A 23,794-nucleotide genomic window follows, 5' to 3' on the forward strand; every position below is an offset into this window, starting at 1 on the left:
GTGGGAAGGAAAACCCTCCTCCCACCCCAAGTCTTCAGGAAAGCCATCCGATGCCACGCGGCGGGAGGAGGCGTTCCCCCCCGCCCGGCATCGGAGCTTCGTTCCGATGCCGCGCGGCGGGAGGAGGCGTTCCAACCCCGCCCGGCATCGGAGCTTCGTTCCGATGCCGGGCGGCGGGAGGAGGCGTTCCCCCCCCCGCCCGGCATCGGAGCTTCGTTCCGATGCCGCGCGGGGGGGAGGAGGCGGCGTTCCCCCCCCCCCGCCCGGCATCGGAGCTTCGTTCCGATGCCGCGCGCTGGGAGGAGGCTTCCCCCCCGCCCGGCATTGGAGCTTCGTTCCGATGCCGCGCAGCGGGAGGAGGCGTTCCCCCCGCCCCGCCCGGCATCGGAGCTTCGTTCCGATGCCGCGCGGCGGGAGGAGGCGTTCCCCCCCCCCCGCCCGGCATCGGAGCTTCGTTCCGATGCCGCGCGGGGGGAGGAGGCATTCCCCCCCCCGCCCGGCATCGGAGCTTCGTTCCGATGCCGCGCGGCGGGAGGAGGCGTTCCCCCCCTGCCCGGCATCGGAGCTTCGTTCCGATGCCGCGCGGCGGGAGGAGGTCCGAGGACAGTGGGGAAGACGCGCTGCGAGGCAAGCCCATAGGGAAATTCGTTTTGCGAAGCGCCTCCAAAACGGAAAACCCTTTCGTCTAGCAGGTTTTCCGTCTTGCGAGGCGTTCGTCTTGCGGGGTACCACTGTATAAACATCAAATTCAAAATCCATATTCATTTTCTAACATAAGCCTATTACATAGATTACCTAAATGAAAATATATCTAATTGCTTTAGGCTTCCCTTTGCTATATGTAAATACAACACAATTAACAAATTGTATTATAAATGATATTATAGATTCCCATATACCCCTCACTCCCCTTCACCCATGTGTGATCTCAATATTTTACTTCTTCCATCTTGTTGTGTTGTTTCTAATCTACCTTTCTACGACAACAAAAAAGCCTCAAGGCAGTATAGAAATAAAATAAATGCACATTTAATTCATGCTCATACTGCTTGCATGTGTCATTATGGCAGTGAATTGAAAGAAAGAAAGAAAGAAAGAAAGAAAGAAAGAAAGAAAGAAAGAAAGAAAGAAAGAAAGAAAGAAACTAGTGGAACATTTCTCTCTTTAGAACCCAGCCTCGCAACACTGATTTCCTGCTCCTGGTCATGTGGAAAATCCCCGTCTTCCTAGCTATGATGGCCGCCGTGGTTTGGGTGCATGTATGGTACAGGAAGACCAGAGGAAGCTCCAACCCCAAGGCTCCAGAGACTGACGAAGAGCTTTAAGGTATCCCATCTAAGGGTAACCAACTCTCACTGATGACTCAGTCGTGTCATTAATTTCCAGATTTCCAGGGATGTTGTGAGAAAGTGAGAAGGTGGGAGGTCTACCTGGTAGTTGCATACTTTGGCCCTGCCAACACTGATACCCAAGAGATAATTTACATGCCAAGTATAGAAAATCCAGGATCCTATTAAGAAACTAGTAAGGCCTTTGCTGCTGCAGTTAACAAAATTTATTTTTTTCTATTCCTCTTCTCAGTACTTGGCCAATGTGGGTTTTTTAAAATCCTAAATCAAGTCAGGTTATTCACACTCCAAAGGCCTCTTTCACAAATTATTGCACAGCCCAAATCCATGTTTTCCAGATGTTGCAGAGAAATGTTGCTGATTGCAGATCCCTGGCAAATTACTAGCACAACACACCCAAGGTGACCACATGTATTAGACAAGCAGGTGTGATGGGTTTACAAAGCACATGTAAAATGTTTTTTATTTTGCCTGAAAAATGTATGGAACAGCCTGGAGCGTTGAATTGTTTTATACCACCAAGCTCTGCTTGATTCTGATATTATTACCTACCTAATTATCCAGAGTCAAAACCAGATAGTAGTCCCACAAATAACTTGTACATTGTTCCTCCTTCAAACTAACTTTAACCCCTGATTTTTTCTGTACGAACGAGAGGTTTTTATTGGGGTAAGCAATGACACAAAGTCCAAGATAAGAAAGAGGAACCCAACAAAATACCACAGCTCAGGTGCTGCTACTTTAATGTGGAATCTTTTCTTGTTGCTTTTCTGTAGCTGATGAACCATCTCTTTCTTAGCCTAGGAGTCGATCAAGGCATGAGACCATCCTCCCAGTTCCCTGTACAGAAATTCAGTGACCACCTGCAGGAGGAAGCTTTCTTCTCATTTCTCAAAGCAGAAAGCTTTGACCTAAAATGCACTATGGAACTGTGACCTCTTGGTTGTTTCAGAGCCCTCAGAAACTTATGCGGTGGTGGAGCAGGAGAGAACACTCTCTAAAGCAGTCCCATCATTGTTGAACTCCTTTTCCCACAGCTGTGTCTTGTGCCTTCACTGTACAGTTTCCACCAAACGCTGAGGTTGCACCTCTTTATCCAAGCCTTTGATACTTGGTGTCTATTTTTTTAGGACCCACCCAATTCTTGCAATTTGTTTTTGACTGTCTTCAAGGTTGTTTAGACCCTCTCTAGGACCTTAGCACGAGGGGCAAGTAATAAACCAAAGCAATCAGAACAATACGAGAGGAAAGCAAAGCCTCAGCTCATTGTAATTCTCCTTCATCAAACATGGGCAAAAGCATACTAAAATATTGAATAGCTTGGCTGGCCTGCTGATTGACCAGCTCAGCTCTAAGCTGTCCCTGTTTTAGGCAAGCCTGCCTTTTGCTCAAGGAAGCTGTGCCAGCCACACAGATGCCATCCAGCTGGCACTCCTTACTTGGTTCTGAGAGTCAAGCCAGATCATCTGGCTGCCCTAACACTTTTCCCCGGTGTCTCACAGCCCAGCTTCCAACACTTTCTGCCCAGTCAGAAGAGGATGGATTTGCGGCGTTGATACACCCAGACCCAGTGTCTGCTCCTCGAGGCCCTGCAAATCGCCCTCACCTGGTGACATGGGCATATCCAGGATTTGGGGGGGCGGCAGGCAGAACCTCAGTTTGCTATGTATTTTTTATTGATGGGGGGAAGCTACCCCTCCCTGCCCCCTCCCCTTGGTGAGTTGCTGCTCAGGCAGACGGACCTCCTGCAAATTTACAACAGCTTTTAAAGAAACATTTGGGATGCAGGTGGCACTGTGGGTTAAACCACAGAGCCTAGGACTTGCCAATCAGAAGGTCGGTGGTTCGAATCCCCGCGATGGGATGAGCTCCCATTGCTCGGCCCCTTCTCCTGCCAACCTAGCAGTTCGAAAGCACCTCAAAGTGCAAGTAGATAAATAGGTACCGCTCCGGCAGGAAGGTCAACGGCGTTTCCGTGCGCTGCTCTGGTTCACCAGAAGCGGCTTAGTCATGCTGGCCACATGACCCGGAAGCTGTACGCCAGCTCCCTCAGCCAATAAAGCGAGATGAGAGCCGCAACCCCAGAGTCGGTCACGATTGGACCAAATGGTATGGGGTCCCTTTACCTTTTACTATGTTCTTTTAAGATTTTATACAGTGATACCTCGGTTTTCGAACATCTCTGTTGACAAACATTTCGGTTTTTGAACGCCATGAACCTGGAAGGAAGTGCTTCAGTTGTCAAATGGGCCTCAGAAGTCGAACATGAAATGTGGCTTCCCTATTGAGTTTTCTGTTTTGAGGCTTCCATACAGAGCCTTCAGTTTTCGAACGTTTCGGAGCGCCACAACCCCAGAGTCGGCCACGACTGGACCTAATGGTCAGGGGTCCCTTTACCTTTACCTTATAGAAACATTGTCAATGCATTTTAGCATTACCAGCCAGGAAGGCCGTTTGCTGCTGCATTAACAGTATTTATTTGCCCATTCTTCTTTGTCCAGACTAAATCCTTTATAGCCTATCAAAGCATCAACTGATTTGCAAAAGGTATTCTTCAATTTCAAGGTTGATCCTGGAGCTCTTTTGCCTTCTGGTCCAAAAATGTGTTATGGGTTTCTTTAATAAACGTGTATGGATTTAAAACACACACACACTCCACCAAAAGTCCTCAGACAGCTTTCCTTTCTTCAGCTACTGGCCCAGAGATCTGTGGACCATCATCTATACAGAACAGGATCCATACCTGTATGCGTATGGGGCACCATGCAAAGAGATGTCTGGTCCTTGTTTGCTTCTGGGATGATTGGGAGGAGGGTGGGAGAGACGTAAAGTTGTGAAAGAGGTGCAAATTAGTAAAACTTGGCATTTGCCCAGTGACTAAAGCCTTACTCATTTAAAAAAAAAATCTCTATGGAATGGTGTTTTTTGCAGTGAAAATGCATAAAAGGGAACTTGCCATGAGGTGTGTGGGAGGCTAAAATAAAGAAGTGCAATTCCTGCAATGTCATGCGGTATCAGTGGTTCAAAGCTATAGATGGGCAAGACCACTTTAGACTGGGGAAATCTTCTCGCTGAAGGAGCTTGAACTTTGCAACTCAAATCAGCCAGAAACATCTGTTGACAGTGGCAAGAGTTATCATAGCTAGGAAGTGGAAGGGGCAAGCTGAATATGAAATGGAGGAATGGTACAGGCAAGTGTGGCAATTAATGATAAATTGATGTGTGCTATTAAAGTAAGAAGGGGAATGTGGAAGAGAAATTATGTTGAGGAAATATGGGAAATAGTTGTGGAATTCGTATTGTTAAAACAGAAAGGGGTCAAACCATCTCAAGAAGTGTTGAATTTTTGGAAAGTTGGATAATTATGATAAATAATGGTCTTGGAGTGGGGAGCACGTTTTTTATTGTATTATTAATACAATAAGAAATAATAATAATTTGAAAAAAACACATTTGGACATTCAGACACAACAGAACCAATACATATGAAAAGCTGAAGTTTGCTAAAAAAATTTTTTAGCTATGTGTGCATAACCTCTAAGCCAAGAGTAGCCAACCTAGTTACCTCCAGAAGTTGTTGGACTCCAACTCCCATCAGCACCAGCCAGCATGGCCACTGGTCAGGGATGATGGGAGTTGTAGTCCATCAACATCTGGAGGCCTATTTAAGATCTTCCAGTAGCACATGAAAGGACAGGTGAGCTCAGAGATGTTTCTGAAAGAGAATATTCTTATAGCCACAAAGGTTGAAAAATCCAGATTTCCCTTTCTTGGTCAACAGAAATCACACACTCGGCACTAAACTTGTGTAGTTAGAAGCATACAGAGCCGTCTAGTGGTGGTATAATAGATTTGCAATCAAAGTTAACATGGACTGAAGGGTAAATTCTAGACACTGAAAATTGTGGGATGAACAAATGATTAAAGGGAGGGGTGTGCGTAAACTCAGGATGAACACTCATTGTTGTGTAATAATCACCCTGTAAATCAATCAGAAAGAATAGTCAGTTAAGACTGAACATCATCTAACTACAGTGGTACCTCGGGTTAAGAACTTAATTCGTTCCAGAGGTCCGTTCTTAACCTGAAACTGTTCTTAACCTGAGGTACCGCTTTAGCTAATGGGGCCTCCCACTGCTGCTGAGCAAAGTTCTTAACCCGAGGTACTATTTCTGGGTTAGCGGAGTCTGTAACCTGAAGCATCTGTAACCCGAGGTACCACTGTACCAGATAAGCTTTGTGCATGAACAAATGGATGAACAGCATGTCTGAAGATGCCCTGCAAAGAATAGAAGAGAGATAGGAAGTTTGGTAAGAAAGTTACTACAGATACAAAGGGGAGGGGGAGAGAGAAAGAATAACAAAGAGTCTTGTGGCACCTTAAAAACTAACAGTGAATTGTGTGATTATCATATATGTACTTTCTGTATCTTATTTACTTCTGACCTCACTGTTTACAGTTCCCATATGCATATATACTTCCAGCTGAGTCTATGTTCTTGCAGCTTCGTGCATCTGGTGAGGTGAACTGCAGTCCACAGAAGCTTGCACTGTGGTAAATTGGCTAGGTTCATATTAAGCTAAAATCGTTGCACTAGCAGAAACCAGTGCAATGATTCCCCTTAGCAGTGGCGTAGCATGGGAGGGCCACAGGGGCGGCTGCCCCAGGTGCAAAATTGTATGGGGTGCAAACTTTCAACGCCTGGTGCTGCCTCAATACAGCTGTGCACTTCCATCGCTGGGCTCTGTTGAAAACTACTTCTCCATGTGAACTATGTAACTCTTCTTTTCTTATCTCTGGGTGACATGGACGCCTTTAGGCTGTTGAATGCACATGCATACTCCGTTTCCCTCCCTCCCACCCCACCACAAGAGCCCGGGCGCTGGTATAGCATGCTATGCCACTGCCCTTTAGTGCAACAGGGCTCCCCCCCCCCACTCTCCTCCCTCACAGCCTCCCCCAAACTACTCCAGAGGGTCAGGAGAACCCCCCAGACCAGCATAAAGTGGGAGGAGAGGGGAGGTGGTTTCGTCAGGCAAGCAGAAACAATTGCACTAACTGAATGATCTCCCTAGCACTACTTTGAATACAACCCTTAGTCTTTTGAAGTTGTCACAAGACAACTTCATTGGTTTTGCTGCAAATAACTAAAATGGCTACCACACAGGGGAAAGACAGAAGAGGATGTCAAGTTCTAAATGTTAGCAACGATGCTTCCAAGCCAGAGCTTAAAACAAAAAGAAAATTATCAGATTTCCCCAAAAATGTAAAAAGCCAGGGAATTAATATGGTTGACATTTATATACCAACAATGTTGTGTGGATGTTTTATGCCTGCATAAGGAGCACAGATCCCACATTGAACAGATACCTGGAAGCACCCAGAAAGGTATTTATACTGACAGCAGAAGAGAAATACAGTAAATATAAATCCAGATGATGCAAGAGCGTTGTCATAATTCTTAAAACAGCACTCACAGGAAGTTAAACAGATTAAAAAAAGACAGAAAGAAAATGTGCATGTCCAAGAGAGAAAGATGACAAAGGAGAACAATATTGTGCTGAAGTCGAGCATATTCAAAGAATACAGTAAAGGGTTTAGTTATATTGGGGGCTGTTTCTAGAAAAAAGGCTAAGGAAATTGCTGAGTCTAGCCCTAGAAAAGGCAACTGCAGTTAGGCAGAGGCAATGCTTTTTTTCTTCCCCCTCACTCTCATTGCTAGGATGTTCTGTCGTAAATTGTTTTGAGACATAGAACTATCTCCGCCCGGTTGGTTGTCATTACAATAGGCTGGTTGTACAAAACAACAATGTGGGAAAAGACATGGGAGGAAGCCAAAGGAAGTGATGAAGCAATGTGAAGAAAGAAGAAGCAAGAATTGTTTGCCTCCATGACAGGCAATATTTGCAGATAATTGTTTTTAAGTGTCCCAAAGAGAAGTGAGATGTGGGAAGGGAGCAGCTGTCTAGACCAGACGATGCAGCCACTGTCCTTGCTCAGCCTGGTATTCCTCCTGCCAGGTAAGATGGTTGTTTTTATTTTACCGCTTCCAAATTTAATCAAAGGTTAGCTTGCCTGTGAATGAGAGTTGCTAGCTACAACTAATTACAGTGGTACCTCGGGTGACAAACGCTTCAGATTACAGATGCTTCAGGTTACAGACTCCGCTAACCCAGACATAGTACCTTGGGTTAAGAACTTTGCTTCAGGATGAGAACAGAAATCGTGCAGCGGCAGTGGGAGGCCCCATTACCTAAAGTAGTGCTTCAGGTTAAAAACAGTTTCAGGTTAAGAACGAACCTCCAGAACGAATTAAGTTCTTAACCCGAGGTACCACTGTACAGCTTTCATAATGAACGCTGTCTGTTATTGCAGGACAACACTGTAGACCATGGGTCAGCAAACTAAGGCCCTGGGCCGGATCCGGCCCAGTTGCTTTCTGGACCCAGCCCACGGATGGTCTGGGAATTGCCCTGTGGTTCAGCGTGGATCTGATCGTTCGGGCTGCACCATTTCCCCCTCCTCTCCCTCACACCACGGTGGCGCCTCCTCCCTCCCTCCTCCTGGCTTCTCCCCGCCCTGCCTACAGCAGAGAGAAAGGGGGCGGGGCTTTGTTGGTGCCAGCAGCAGCAGCATGAGTGAGCGCTTGAGCAGCCACCATTGTAAGCTGTCTGAATTCGGAGTTTGTTGCTGCCAGTGGCGGAGCTTCATGCTCCAGCACCGGGGGGCGGAGAGCAGCTGCAATAGCACCACACTGGGGTCGCACTGCCGGGCGCGAAGCGCTCCCCCTGCACTACTCTTCCTCCGCCAGTGGTTGCTGCCAGCCCCTCTCCGGAGCCCTTTCGTGCACCGCTCATCATTCCGCTTCCGCCAGCCCCTGCCGCTCGCAAGACACAGGTAAGTAGCCACCAGGGCTTGTCCATTCATTCATTTCCCCCAAAAAAATTTAGTCCGGCCCCCCCACAAGGTTTGAGGGACAGTGGACTGGCCCCCTGCTGAAAAAGTTTGCTTACCCCTGCTGTAGACTCTGGTGCCAACTGATAGGCTTTCATATTAGAAGTGGGAATGGGGTGGATGCAGAGAGGATGGGAGAAGCTTGAACAGTCACAATTAAGCCATACCTAACTAATCTTACTGGGATGCGGGTGGTGCTGTGAGTTAAACCACAGAGCCTAGGACTTGCTGATCAGAAGGTCGGTGGTTCGAATCCCCGCAACGGGGTGAGTTCCCATTTCTCGGTCCCAACTCCTGCCAACCTAGTAGTTCGAAAGCACGTCAAAGTGCAAGTAGATAAATAGGTACCGCTCCGGCGGGAAGGTAAATGGCGTTTCCATGCGCTGCTCTGGTTCGCCAGAAGCGGCTTAGTCATGCTGGCCACATGACCCAGAAGCTGTACGCCAGCTCCCTCGGCCAATAAAGCGAGATGAGACCAGAACCCCAGAGTCAGCCACGACTGGACCTAATGGTGAGGGGTCCCTTTACCTTTAACTAATCTTAATGAATAGAGGCAGCTTTATGGTCTGTGGGGCCCTATGCACAGACCTTTGGCGGGAGGCTATTGTTCAGCTAAATAAATGTGACTATGTCAAAATTAGAGGTGTATGAGAAGATAACAATGGAATTTAGGAAAAAGGAGGGGGTGATGATAAAGCCTCTGCACCGGGCCTCCCCACCCTGACCAGCTTTGGAATTTAGACACACACACACACACACACACACACACACACACACACAGAGTTGCTGGGGAGAAGAAAGATTGTAACCTAGCCTGCTTCTTTTTGTTCTTCAGGATGTTTCTCTGACTTGACCGTCCTCAAGATGCACGCAATCCTGGGAGGATTGGCGTCTGTGGAATGCAGATACGATGAACGGTATAAGGGAAACCCAAAATACTGGTGCAAAGAAATGAGCAAAACATCATGTGGCAAAATTGTCGAGACTTCAGGTTCAGAAGAGCCAGTGAGGAAAGGCAGAGTCTCCATCAGAGACAACCATTCATTAAACCAATTCACAGTGACGATTGATGAGCTGACCAACAGTGATACCGGCATGTACAAATGTGGCATGATTGTGCAGGGAGGTTCGGATCTGATGGTTCCAGTCAATGTGACAGGTAGGTTAATGAGTCCCCCTGCTCTGATTTTAGCCCAGGAAGCTGAATCACAGCTGAAGTGATGGTGAGAATAGAGAGAAGGAGAGGACTGCTTTACCCCATTGGACTGACGGAGCGTCTCCACCCCCATCATTCTGCCCAGACACTGAGGTCCAGTGCCGAGGGCCTTCTGGCAGTTCCCTCGCTGCAAGAAGCCAAGTTACAGGGAAACCAGGCAGAGGGCCTTCTCGGTAGTGGCACCTGCCTTGTGGAACACCCTCCCACTAGATGTCAAAGAGATAAACAACTACCAGACTTTTAGAAGACATCTGAAGGCAGCCCTGTTTAGGGAAGCTTTTAATGTTTGACGGACTATTGTATTTTAATATTTTGTTGGAAGCCGCCCAGAGTGGCTGGGGGAACGCAGCCAGATGGGTTGGGTATAAATAATAAATTATTGTTATTGTTGTTGATAATAATAATAATAATAATAATAATAATAATAATAATAATAATAATCAATAATTGCTGTAGGACAGCCTTCTCCAGCCCTAACATTCAGTTGGTTTCATTCAATTGGTTTGATTGTTCTCCAGCAGCCTTCCTTGGTTCTCAGTCCCCAGAGATGGATGGACTACAGTGCTCCAATCCTTGACCTGGCTGGAGAGGATGAGGGTCATTGTCCAACAACACCAGGGGACCTATGCATGATGGGAGCATTAGGGCTGTCCAAGGGACCCAACCGTTTATTGCAACTTCAGAACATATGGAAATATTAGGCTTCGCCTAAAGTTGTATTAAGCCAAATGTCACCATCAAAACAGGTCACAAGATTCTGTGTTTTTCCTTTCCTCATTATTTTTTAAAAACTGAAAGTCTAAAGGATTGTTTCTAAGTTGGAAATGAAAGTGTTACTAAGAGTCTCTTCCCATACCTCCATCCAATTTCCTTTGTAGTTTCTGCTTTTTTATGTTTGCCTTCATGCTCAAAATTTCTGGACCGTCCCTTATTTGGCAGGAAAGTCCCTTATCTCAGCGCTGTGTCCCACTGCTGTCCCTTATTGATGGTGTCCCTTAAATTTCCCGGGTTTCAAAGGAAGCAGCTCCTCTCCCTCCCTCCCTCCCGGCCAGGGAGGCTCCAACTGTGTTGCTTGGCTGCGTTGCTCACCCAATAAGGAGTCTAAGAACAACTGGGGGGTGGAGCTTGCATGCATTGTGCCGATAAAATCGGCCGCATTCCCTGGGAACTTGCCTTTGTTCAGCGCTTCCCAGCGGAGAGGTGATGGTGGTTTTCCTTGCTGCATCCCCTTTGCCGGGTTGCTGCGCTGTGGGAACCACCACTTGACACTTCATTTGGCTGCTGGCTGCGCTTTCTGCCTTTGGCTCGGAGGGGCTCAGAAGCTGAACATACCTGTGCTTGGAAAATCCCTTATTTTGGCTGCTTATTTTCGAGGCTGCTGGTCCCTTATTTTGAAATCTGTAAGTTGACAACTATGAATATGAGTGACCCAGGCAGTATCGTATCTTCATCCCATTAAAGCTCTCTTTTTTCCAGTTAATACCTTCCTTATATTGTTTTTCACCTGATCGAACACATGTTCATTGTCTACAGCTTCCTTAAGTAGGAGTCATGTTGGCTTCAGTCAAATCCTATATGCGTTGGCCACTCCTGTATAAACTATAGCCCAGGGGTCAGCAACCTAAGATCCATGGGTCACAAGCAGCCCATGGGGTCGTTTAACCAGCCCACGAGCCGCCCCCAAACCGAGCCGCCCCCTCAGCAAGTCCCTGTGCGCTGCGCTAAACCGCCACAGTGCGGCTCGGGGACTCACTTCCACGGCATCGGAAATTGCGTCTGCGCAGACGCAGATGCCAGAAATCACAGGCCCATGCACGATCCAGCCCACAGAGGGATCTCCACTGGAGTGAACTGGCTCAGGTGAGGTAAACCTTGCCGACCCCTGCTGTAGGCCATGCAAGATAGAGATTGGAGAATGGATTGTTCTGGAAAGACTGAATGTAGAGGTAAACTTAATCCATTGATTTGAGTGACAGCAAGATTCATCTATTCAGGCTGAGATCAGGTTTATATCACTCACAGACTTACTGTGGAGCAGCCCAATTTCACACCTTTGTCTTCCATTCTTCTTCTTTCTATATTAGAAACTACCAGAGGACCAGAGGACGCCTTTCACAAGGATATCAGTTCTATCAGGTGCGTGAACTTCCTTCACAGCATGTCCTGGTTTGAGCCACTCTCTCTCTTCTGACTTGTCTATGTGTTCTGCTTCCCAGAGGAACAGAATCATTTATTTATTCGTGAATGAGATTCCATTTATGAACCTCTTCCCCAAAAATATCTCAACGCAATTTCACAGTAAAAACATCAGCAATAAAAACAATAAAGAACAATTCTATATGTAAAAAGCAAACCCAATACAGATGCGGACAGGAATAAAGATCTCCAGTTTAAAGACTGCAATTGAATGTCTGCAATCTCCTGCTACTATATATATATATATATATATATATATATATATATATATATATATATACACACACACACACACACATACACACACACACACACCCCTTTGTGCTTACACATGCAGGTTGTGGAGCCCCTGCTAACAAATTGGTACAAGGTGGTAAATCTTAAAATAGTTAATTTAGTGTAACACACACACAATAAGCTGACATATCCAAAGAAAAATAAAACATTTTCCTATCTGAAATCTTTCCCACCTTCATGCAGTTTTTACTGAGTCTCTTCAGGTAAATGGGAGACAACTAAGAGAAACCTAAGATTAGGGCGAACTGTTCTTGTGCACTGAACAATTTAAAGATAAAGGGACCCCTGACCATTAGGTCCAGTCATAACCGACTTTGGGGTTGTGGCACTCATCTCGCTTTATTCGCCGAGGGAGCCGGCGTACAGCTTCCGGGTCATGTGGCCAGCATGACTAAGCCGCTTCTGGCGAACCAGAGCAGCGCGCGGAAACGCCGTTTTCCTTCCTGCCGGAGCGGTACCTATTTATTTGCTTGCACTTTGACGTGCTTTCGAACTGCTAGGTTGGCAGGAGCAGGGACCGAGCAACGGGAGCTCACCCCATGGTGGGGATTCAAACCGCCAACCTTTTGATCGGCAAGTCCTAGGCTCTGTGGTTTAACCCACAGCGCCACACGCATCCCGCTTCAGGTAAATGGGAGACACCTAAGAGAAACCTAAGATTAGGGCTAATTGTTCTTGTGCAGTGAACAATTTATAATTAACTAAATGGACTTATTTATTCAACCTACTCATTTAAATCAGGTATACCTCACATGTTGCTAATAGACCAGGTTAATTAGGTCAAGTTACTCCTTCCTGCATTTCCTGAGAAATTCAGAGTTCAGTCCTTTTCAGCAAAATAGCACCTAGCTGAAAAATAAATCTGTGTGGCAGGAGATGCTCCACTGCCTGGGACTCCATACTATGACATGATAATTAATTCATGCAGCTTAAGATACCCCAGGAACTTAGAGCACATGTTTTGAATATTTTGGATAATTGTTATATACATAATAGGCAGACAGAAAATCAGAAGACCCTCATTTTCTTTTCTGTTATTTCTTTTCTTATCTTGCTTTTCTAATGACCTTTAATCCTTGTTTTCTCTCTGTTAATTCAATCTATATTTATGCTTTGCTCTTTTGAAGTCTCCTATCTTGGATTTAGGAAGATACACACAGGAAGGTGGTGGATGGGAGATGAAGGGCAGAGCAGAGAGGATCTCCGAGGGTTTAAGGCTGGGGGGAAAGTGGGAAACTCCCACGTGAGAGCTTGGAGGGTTCACTCTTCTGTGTATGGAATAAGGATTAAGATATAATTGTAATAGAGGGCCTTGTGTTTATTTTCTCTGCTTTCTCTCTTCCTTGTCTCCTCCTCTTTTTTTCTTCCTTTGCTTTTTTTTAAAAAAAACATTTTCCATTTTTGCAAGTTACCAACGTTTTAGGATGCTAAACAAAATTCTTACAATTTCAATTTACATTTCCCTCGCCTCGCCTCCCCTCCTTTCTGCGATTACTTAATTTGTATCTTTTTGTTACTGCATATCCAATTTGAATCTGTTTACTAATTTTCTCTTATCTTCCTATTTGATTATTTCTTACTGCACAGGTTTATATCATCCGGCTAATGTTTTAATTCCTTTGGCATATTCTTGCTTCTTTCCTATTTATCTTCTTTAGATTAGTTTGTTTTTTGTTGTATTTTATGTTGAAAACCCTCAATAAAAACAAAAACTTCCATAGCACTCTACTTCATGATGCTCTACCCACAGTGATGCTCTACTTAGGCTTTGTTTATTATTCATTCCTTTCTTCCCCTTCTCCTCATTTCCTTCCCTACAAGCCATGCTCGTTTTTGTTTTCCAGAGTAGTCAGGACCCTGAAATAGCTCCAGAGCATCTTCTCCAAGAGAAGGGTCACTCTATTTTGGACTAGCTAAAATGGGTTTCTCAGGAAACCATGATAAAAATTGTAAGATGAGATGAGGGACAGGAAGGAGGAATTTTTTAGCCTCCAGGAGGCTTCTTTAGATTATTTGGGTTCTGTCGGTCAAGGGAGACTAGCGGTGGCCAGTCATCAGTCAGTTCCCCGATTGTCATTCTGCACAAATACCTTTTTATTGCTAATGATCATCAATCATTACTCTGTGTGGATCTTGAAGGCATAAAGCAGAGGTCAGCAACCTTTTTCAGCTGTGGGCTGGTCCACCGTCCCTCAGACCATGTGGTGGGCCGGACTATATTTTGGAAAATAAATGAACGAATTCCTATGCCCCACAAATAACCCCAAGATGCATTTTAAATAAAAGCACACATTCTACTCATGTAAAAACACCAGGCAGACCCCACAAATAACCCAGAGATGCATTTTAAATAAAAGGACACATTTTACTCATGTAAAAACATGCTGATTCCCGGACAGTCCGCAGGCCAGATTGAGAAGGCGATTGAGCCACATCCGGCCCCTGGGCCTTAGGTTGCTTACCCCTGGCATAAAGTAAGGGACGGAGTTTGTACAATAAGCCCCCAACTCAGTAAGCCATGCTTTGTAGCTTCTGGGATCTTGGTGTATGCTATTCAGAGCCACAAAGCTTCTTGTTAGAGAATGCTGGGGGTATTGCATTGTGATCTACTCCAGTGAGGATAACATTCTGTTTCTCCAATGCAGATACCTGGTCTACACGTCCTTCCTGGTTTCAATTGCCTTGAAAGCCCCCATCTTCTTGGGTATGATCCTTGCAATTATCTGGATGCGCAGTAAGAAGACATAGCCTTCTGAGGAGGTGACATCAGAAGGACCACTGTGAGAACTATCACCATTTCCTATCTGGACAATGACTCAACCCAACAAGAAAAGAGGAAACGAACTATGCAAGAAGGCATTTTTCTCAGCTTGTTCCCTTGTCGTTCTGCTGTGTCCTCAACTTCTGCATCTGCAAGTACCAGGATCCAAAGAAGCCAATCAGCCTCAAAGTCACTGTGAATTTGTCTACTCTGAAACAGAGATCAGTCAGTGTCTTGATTCCCCGACCCCCTTTTGCTGACAGTCATTTCATTTTATCAGTTTCACTTAGAAATTTTATTACATGTGTTTGTTTGTTTGTTTGTTTGTTTGTTTGTTTGTTTGTTTGAGTGTGCGTGCTGGTGGCATTTATATTATAGTAGTCTCTCTATATAATAAAAAATCAATTGGAGGATTTGTAATACTATATCACAATCCTGGCTTTTCACAAAACCAGCGTGGAGGAAGAGAGCAAAATGAAGGCAGGTTACACAACAACAGTGGCCATGGAATGGGAATGAGAAGGGAGAGACACAGAGAGGAAAAATTATGATTTAAATCAATGGCAGAAGTTTGAGCAAAGCAGGGATGGAGGCAAACTGAGAGGGAGAGAGTGGGAATTATAAACAATGGCAGAGGTTTGGGTAGGGTGAACAGGGGAAGACACTGAGGGGAAGTGGGAGTTTAAAACAAGGTTTGAGTACAGTTTCGTACTTAATTCGTTCCGGAGGTCCGTTTTTAACCTGAAACTGTTCTTAACCTGAAGCACCACTTTAGCTAATGGGGTCTCCCACTGCTGCTGTGCCACCGCTGCACGATTTCTGTTCTCATCCTGAAGCAAAGTTCTTAACCCGAGGTACTATTTCTGGGTTAGCGGAGTCTGTAACCTGAAGCATATGTAACCCGAGGTACCACTGTACAGAGAGAAGGGAGTTAAGAAAGGTTGTTTTTAACTGGGTTTTCTTGATAATTTTAATGTTTTATTTTATATTTTCAAAAACCACTTAGGTTTTCTCACAATCAAACGTGTGTGTGTGTGTGTGTAAAATAAATAAATAAACATTCAGCCTGCAAGTTCTTGTGATTTGCTTATGGGGTGTTTATAATCATCCAGTTCAAGGCCAGAGCGTGATGTTCTGCTGCTAGAGGCAAAAACCCAATTGCCATCCCCTGTGACTCCTAACTTCTCGCTGCCACTGGGCACCCACCACCTAGCACTCGCCACTGTTAGATGCATGCCTCCTCCTCCTAGTATTCCACTGCTGTGGCCACATCTCCCCAATGCGTATATCAAAAACTGTTATTGCTACATATACTGGCGAGAGCCAGTGTGGTGTAGTGGTTAAGAGCGGTAGACTTGTAATCTGGTGAACCGGGTTCGCTTCCCCGCTCCTCCACATGCAGCTGCTGGGTGACCTTGGGCCAGTCACACTTCTTTGAAGTCTCTCAGCCCCACTCACCTCACAGAGTGTTTGTTGTGGGGGAGGAAGGGAAAGGAGAATGTTAGCCGCTTTGAGACTCCTTCAGGTAGTGATAAAGTGGGATATCAAATCCAAACTCTTCTCTTCTTCTTCTATATAAAATGTTGTGATGATTATAGTACTTCTATGCACATTTGCAGTTATTCCCAGTGGGGCGATGTGCCTTGATCAGATTGGGCAGTGAGCTGTGTTGGCAAAAAGGAGGAGGTACATTTCCTCAGCTGTCATCACAACCCTGGAGAAGATAAACAAGAGGGGAGTTCAGAGAACCCCCTCATAGTTGGAAAGAATATGTGAGGGTGTCATGAGGACACATGAACAAAAGTAAAACCCTACTAGGATCAGACCAATGGCACATCTAATCCACCCCTGGAGTACTGTGTCCAGTTCTGGATGCCACAATTTAAGAAGGATATTGATAAGCTGGAATGGGTGCAGAGGAGGGCAACCAAAATGATCAAGAGTCTGGAAACCAAGCCTTCCAACGAGCATTTAAAGGAGCTGGTTATGTTTAGAATAGAAAAGAGGAGAGTGAGAGGAGATATGATAGCTGTCAGGGAACTGACATCGGAGACCAGCAGAGAGAGAAGTCGCCCCGATAGTGCAGGAGAGGGAACCAGCAAGGAGAGAGAGAGGGTTTCCGAGGGGGAAGGGAATTAAGGTGACACCAAGAAGGAAGGAGGGGATGAGAGCACTTTGGAGGGAAGGCTCAGGGACTCTTCCAGTGAGATCAGTGGGGAGAGTGCCGGACCACCACTGGGCACGCCTACTCTGCGCAGAAGGCTTCCGCGCAGAGAGGCTAGGCGGAGACTGGATGTCAAGGAATTCTTATGTTGGAAAAAGTTTAGGAAACACCCACTAACGGATTCTGCCAGCGACTGAAGCAGACGCACAGGAGTGTGCTTCAGTTAGGGAAAGGTTTAAACAACAAGCAGTTTAGGGAAGTTGGTGACTTACACACAAGCAACTACAATTCCCATTACAATAGCCATCTTCAGATATCTAAAGGGCTGTCACATGGAAGATGGAGCAAGCTTGTTTTCTCCTGCTCCATAGGATAGGACTCAAACCAATGGCTTCATCCTACAGAAAAGGAGATTCTGACTAAACACCAGGAAGAGCTTTCAGACTGTAAGAGCTGTAAAACAGTGGAAAGAGCTAACAGAGCTTTCCTTTACAGTGGTACCTCGGGTTAAGAACTTAATTCGTTCTGGAGGTCCGTTCTTAACCTGAAACTGTTCTTAACCTGAGGTACCACTTTAGCTAATGGTGCCTCCCACTGCCACCGCACCGCCACCACACGATTTCTGTTCTCATTCTGAAGCAAAGTTCTTAACCCGAGATAATATTTCTGGGTTAGCGGAGTCTGTAACCTGAAGCGTCTGTAACCCAAGGTACCACTGTAGTTGGAAACAAGGACTTTTCAGTCCTCCACTGGGACTTATGACATGTTGTAATATTCTGTAGAAACTGTCATGATCCTACTTCCCCCTATGATTCAAAGGGCAATTCAAGGTGATCAGGCTAGAACGTGTGTGGGTTTTTTTTAAAGGATAAGATATGTTAATGTAGAATAAGCCTCCTCAATACCTATTAACTATTGTAGTAAAAATGGAACCTCCCTATACAGTGGCAGTATATCCCTGAGTACCTGATGCTGAACAATGAATATTACTTCCATTCCTCCTTGTGAAGAGGCATCTAGCTGCCTGCTCCTGATCCAGTACCATCTAACCAGGCGGAGCATCTGGTATTATTAGAAACATGCTAACTTTTGAACTTTCCAGAGGCATCTGATTGGCCACTCTTGGAAAGAGAGCTTGACGGACACTTGGCCCAATCCATCGAAGCTGCTCTTCCTTTTCCCATTCCGCCTGCGCATGCCATAAAAGCAGAACTACACTAACCACAGTCTTGCGCATCAAACATACAACATAGAAGCCTTCCTATTTCCACTTTTCGAAGCTCTGCCTCATGATCCGCTTCATTTAGCCAGAGATTATTCCAGCAGTTGGATTCCAACACATTGTGGTCCCCCTCTTCCTCCACCACGAGCTTCCTGGGAGACTTTGGCTACTCTCCAGCTCCCTCTGGCTTGAACAGAGAAAACAGCAGGACCATGAGGGTCTGGAGGACTATGACGCTCCTGATCTGGGGGCTGCTTCCAGGTAAGGAACAGAGAAAGGTGGTCGTTGTGAAGCAAGACTCCATAAAGGGACGTGAGCCGTGTATGGCAATAAAAGGTGGGATCAGAGGCAGGGGAAGGCATGGCTTCCCTGCAGCTCCAGTCTATGCACGCTGCCATAGTTGAAGGACGCTATTGCCAGATTCCTTAACCTGAAACTGTTCTTAACCTGAGGTACCACTTTAGCTAATGGGGCCTCCCGCTGCCGCTGCACGATTTCTGTTCTCATCCTGAAGCAAAGTTCTTAACTCGAGGTACTATTTCTGGGTTAGCGGAGTCTGTAACCTGAAGCATCTGTAACCTGAAGCGTCAATAACCCAAGGTACCACTGTATCTGCCTACTCTGCCTTAGCTGTTGCCTCCACATTATGCTTTCTGATTTTCTTTATGGCTGTCTGGTATACAGGCAACAACCAATTTACGCGCAACAATTGGACCCAAATCGCAGCTACATAGAAGTGGCTGGAAATGGGAAGGTATGGCTGGTGGAACAGGGTATGATGGGAAGGAACAAGCTGATGAATGCCCTACCATCGTGCATGATGACCCAGAACGCAAAAATCGGTGGTTGCCTGTACTTTAATAAAAATTAAAAAGCTTTTTCAATGAAAGTCCTGGATGCCTGCTGATGGCAGTCCTGGCTTCCAGTGACAGGAATGGATTCAAGGGAGTACTCCCAAAATTATCCTTCAGAGGGTGTGCAACCCCATGCAGAACTGACTGAACACTACCTGTCCCATCTGAGCAACAACATTATTAACATTATCTCTTTTCTTCTCTGGGTACTGGTCACACAAACAGCCATTACGAAATCTCTACCTATGCATCCTTAGTGCCAAGGCCACAGTTCTCATCCGGATACAGGGATGTGTAATTTTATATTTTTTTGCTATACGAGAGGGGTATTAGTTGGAGAGGTGGTGCCTCACTCCAGGTTCGTTCTGTTTTCCAGGTTGCATGTCTGTTCTGATTGGTCCTGAAGCACTGGGTGGATTTCTAGGCAAGTCTCTTTCTGTGATGTGCAGATATGAATATTGGTATCAGACATATAAAAAATATTGGTGCAAAGGAAGCTCATGGAACAAATGTAGTGTAGTTGTTCAGACTACAGGATCTGAGGAAGAAGTGAAAGCTGGCAGAATGTCTATCAAGGACAATCATACTGATCTGGAATTCACAGTCAGAATGGAGAGCCTCACACAGCAAGATGCTGGGATTTACTGGTGTGGCATAAAGAAAAGAGGCTATGATCCTGGATTCCGTATACATATTACTGTTCTCCCAGGTGAGTCCTGTTTCCAAGCTCTACAGGCAAATCGAAAGCCAAATACAGCTAAAAGGGGAAGAAAACATCAGCGAGGGAATAAGCATGACCGGGTGGCACTGTGGGTTAAACGACAGAGCCTAGGACTTGCCGATCAGAAGGTCGGCGGTTCGAATCCCCGTGACGGGGTTAGCTCCTGTTGCTCAGTCCCTGCTCCTGCCAACCTAGCAGTTCGAAAGCACGTCAAAGTGCAAGTAGATCAATAGGTACCACTCTGGTGGGAAGGTAAACGGTGTTTCTGTGTGCTAATCTGGTTCGCCAGAAGCAGCTTAGTCATGCTGGCCACATGACCCAGAAGCTGTACGCTGGCTCCCTTGGCCAATAAAGCAAGATGAGCGCCGCAACCCAGAGTCGGCCACGACTGGACCTAATGTTCAGGAGTCCCTTTACCTTTTCCTTATGCACATTAACCCAAAAGGGGCTTACTCCCAGGTAAGTGTGCAAAGACTTGCAAAGATAAGGAGAGGTGTTATTTCTATACTTTAAAAAACAGATAGGAAGTGAATAATTTGATAATTGTTCTCTTTCCAAAAGGATATTATATTGCCCGTTAAGCAGGTAAATAATAGTAAATGAAACAAGGCTTGCTTTTTGTGGCTTCATGATGCAGATGTAAAATTGACATTAGGGAAACCTATGTTTGCAGAATTGTCTCCTGCCACAGATTCCCCTGCCAGCACGGTTGCCTGAATGGACTAGGATAGAGTTCAAAATCCCAAATGACATACCTGCAATGCAGCAGATCCTCAGGTTGACTTTGCAGTAGCCCCATATTAGCCCATGAGGAAACCCATGACAGGTTTTGGATTTCTCCCATCCCAAGTAAAAGTGTCGACTTGGGAGGAAATGTTGTGCTTGGAGGCAGGGAAACAGATCTCCCACTTGAATTACCTGCCCAAGAAGTTGTTTCATGTCACCGGCTTGTTCTAAGGGTGCCTCTGAACCGAACTATGGGGTACAGGGCCAGCCTGCCTATGTGGACAAGGTGAGGCCATCACCTCAGGTGCCAGATCCAGGCCCGAGGAACTCACTGCCTCCTCTACTATTGCACCCTCCCTGGCCATGCTATGCTCACATTGCTGCCACAGCATCCTCACCACACCCGGGATAGGGGTGCAGCTGAGGCATCACGGCAGGGGCCCGGATCTGGAAAGAGTGGTGGTTGGAGGGGGGGAGGCAATGAGGCTTTTTGCCTCAAGTGGCAAGACACCCTGGACTGGCCCTGCTTGCCATGGATTGAGACAACTGAAAAGTCCAAACCAAATATATTTAAAAGACAAAACCGAACTAAACTGTATGATCCCAACAAACCTCATAAAATCTCTGTCGCACTGCAGCAGACATTTTGTTTCTCCTGAGGTGTGCTTCATCACTAGCCTCTCACACATATGTTCTCACCTTCTTGTTTTTGTTCAGCAACATTGGTTCAGCTGTGTACTTTCTTTACAACAAGTGTGGGTTGAACATACCCAGAACACCCCATGCCTCGCAGCACACCCACATTACACACCCCACAAGCACCCCAAATTCTTCTTCTTTGGCGATCACTTGTAGCTGAGTAAGATTGTCTTCCAAAAACACGGTTTTAACAGTGAGTCCATAAGTGACTGTGGAGGCCAATTCTAGATCCACACGTCCTTCCACATGGGGACAAAGGTTTCTGGGCAGGAGTTGATCACGGTGAGGGTTTCCTCTTAGCACATTTCTCCCTTTCGTCCTGAGTTTGAGCATCTTCAAAGCCTATGACACCTTTGGTAAAGGCTGTTCTCCAACTGGAGCGTTTGCAGGCCAGTGTTTCCCAGTTGTCAGTGTTTATACTACATTTTTTTAGATTTGCCTTGAGAGAGTCTTTAAACCTCTTTTGTTGACCACCAGCATTAAGTTTTCTATTTTTAAGTTCAGAATAGAGCAGTTGCTTTGGAAGATGATAATCAGGCATCCACACAACATGACCAGTGCAACAAAGCTGATGTTGAAGAATCATTGCTTTGACACTGGTGATCTTTGCTTCTTCCAGTACAAGATACATATCACCAGAAGCAGAGCTGAGGCCATGAGCAGCCAAAAAACACAAACATACCATTCCAAACACCACAGAACAAACCCACAGGGATGCTGGTCGCAGGAATGACTCCAGAGACAGACATCAGATACTGCTTCCACCACCTCTCCCGTGTTCCTAGGTGTTTGTGGGGCTGATTGGAGGGCTGCAGGAGAGCTGAGTGTGCTCAGGACCAGCAGGTCTGGGTGGATCCAGATGGGCCTAGCCAATGCCCTGCCGTGGGCTGCATAAACTTCTGTGGCAAATTTCTTAAAAACAGATGACAGCTTCTTTACTGAAGCTGCTCTTGTGCATTTGGGAGCATGAACTTATTTGCCAGTTCTCTGTTCACATTTTCTGTAGTTCTCGGTCTCTTCAGTGTCTCTTCCACAACTGCTGCTGATACTGTCCATTTCTCACCCTCTCTACTCCCCTCCTCAGATCCAGAAGAAACAACAGCAATTAGCAGCCAGACAGACCTTGATCCCTCCCTAAACACTACTGACAACGTGTAAGTCTTGAGGTTACCTCTGTGTAAACACGTGAGATCATTGATCTCCCCTTCGCCCTGCAAGTACAACCCACTTCCGGGCGAGCGATATCTCTGAAACTAACCTCCCGTGGTTGAGATGTCAAATGCAATGGGAACAAGGGTTTAATCTACATACATATTTAAAAAACGCTGTGAAAATGCTTTTTAAAAACAACAACAACATTTTGAAAAATAAATTGAATTTTGCATAGCTTACTCTCGCCATCTAGTGTCACATTTGTATATGGCAAATTACAACACATTAAAACGTTTTATTTGCAGCTGTATAGCTGAGTCCAGGATCTCTTTAAAAATTCATTGCCAAATGGAAAAATGAGCTGTGAGATGGAGTGCTAAGTGCATTGGCTGGCAGACTCTGTATGGTGCCATTACCAAAGGTAAGGCCAGCAAGGCCTGCTGTCTGCTATTGGCATGCTGTGTCTGCCAGCAGTAACACCTGGCAACCCATCTCATTGGCTGGCACAGGCATCATGGCTCGGACATTCAAGTGATGAGTACCAGAACTTTCCCCATCAGATGGACAGGGTATAATAATAATAATAATAATAATAATAATAATAATAATAATAATAATTCTGTTTATTTGATGCAGGCACCTGATTTATGTGCTTTTCACCTTGAAAACCCTTATCCTCCTGGGTCTGGGCATTGCAATTATCTGGATGCATAGAAGACAATCAGAAGAGATCTTCAGCTGCCATGTGGCAAGAAAATGCTGGACAGCAATCCCATAGCGACCAAAGTTTCTTTACATAATATATTGTGTTTTAGCTAACACTCTTTTGTAACTCTAGTTCCCCTCAGGACATTAAAATGGCAGTTTAAAACAAGGTTTGGGTACAGTAAGAAGGGAGTTTGGAAAAGTTGTTTTTTACTAGGTTTTATTGATAACTTAAATGTTCTGTTTTATATTTTGGAAAACCACTTAGATTTTCTTACAATCAACAAGACAATTTTTTTTGTAAAATAAACAAGTAAACATTCAGCCTGCAAGTTCTTGTGATTTGCTTATGGGGTGTACAGTTCATGTCCAGTGTGGGATGTTCTGCTGCTAGAGGCAAAAAACCCAGTGCTACCTCCTGTGACCCCTACCCTTCACTGCCACTGTTAGATGCTCACCTCCTCTTCCTAGTCTTCCATTGCTGTGGCCACCCCCAACCCCCAATGCATATATCAAATACTGTTATTGTCACATATAAACTGTTGTGATTATTATAACCCTTCAACGTGTGTTTGCGCTTGCTCCCAGTTAGGGGATGCGCCTTGATCAGACTGGTCATGGAGGCTAATTTCTCTGAATAAACACATTTTTATATGCAATTCAGACAATTTTTTGTGAGCAAATTCTCCTAGCATAATTAATTCTTCTACGTTATTTTCACTAACATATTCTCTTTTTTCACATTTCCTTCTAATATGTACATTTTGTAAGCACTAT

The 23,794-nt window shown here is 45.5% G+C and overlaps 3 protein-coding genes across 3 annotated transcripts in view; all 3 read left to right on the plus strand.

The window, feature by feature from the left end:
* The window catches only part of CD300LF (CD300 molecule like family member f), a 96,176-nt gene that overhangs the window by 65,281 nt on the left and 7,101 nt on the right, over window positions 1-23,794 (plus strand). The gene's annotated exons all lie outside the window — the stretch shown is intronic.
* Window positions 7,091-15,100, plus strand: LOC308581889 (CMRF35-like molecule 5). Its single transcript, XM_081184675.1, has 4 exons — window positions 7,091-7,370; window positions 9,140-9,463; window positions 11,605-11,656; window positions 14,659-15,100. The coding sequence occupies exons 1-4, from the start codon at window positions 7,295-7,297 to the stop codon at window positions 14,759-14,761; spliced, it is 555 nt and encodes a 184-aa protein (XP_081040801.1). The 5' UTR covers window positions 7,091-7,294; the 3' UTR covers window positions 14,762-15,100.
* LOC308581884 (CMRF35-like molecule 3) lies at window positions 18,202-23,146 on the plus strand. Its single transcript, XM_081184670.1, has 4 exons — window positions 18,202-18,421; window positions 19,391-19,723; window positions 22,245-22,314; window positions 22,949-23,146. The coding sequence occupies exons 1-4, from the start codon at window positions 18,373-18,375 to the stop codon at window positions 23,088-23,090; spliced, it is 594 nt and encodes a 197-aa protein (XP_081040796.1). The 5' UTR covers window positions 18,202-18,372; the 3' UTR covers window positions 23,091-23,146.

The sequence above is a fragment of the Podarcis bocagei genome (genome assembly GCF_964188305.1).
Source record: "Podarcis bocagei genome assembly, chromosome: 2".
Taxonomy (NCBI): domain Eukaryota; kingdom Metazoa; phylum Chordata; class Lepidosauria; order Squamata; family Lacertidae; genus Podarcis; species Podarcis bocagei.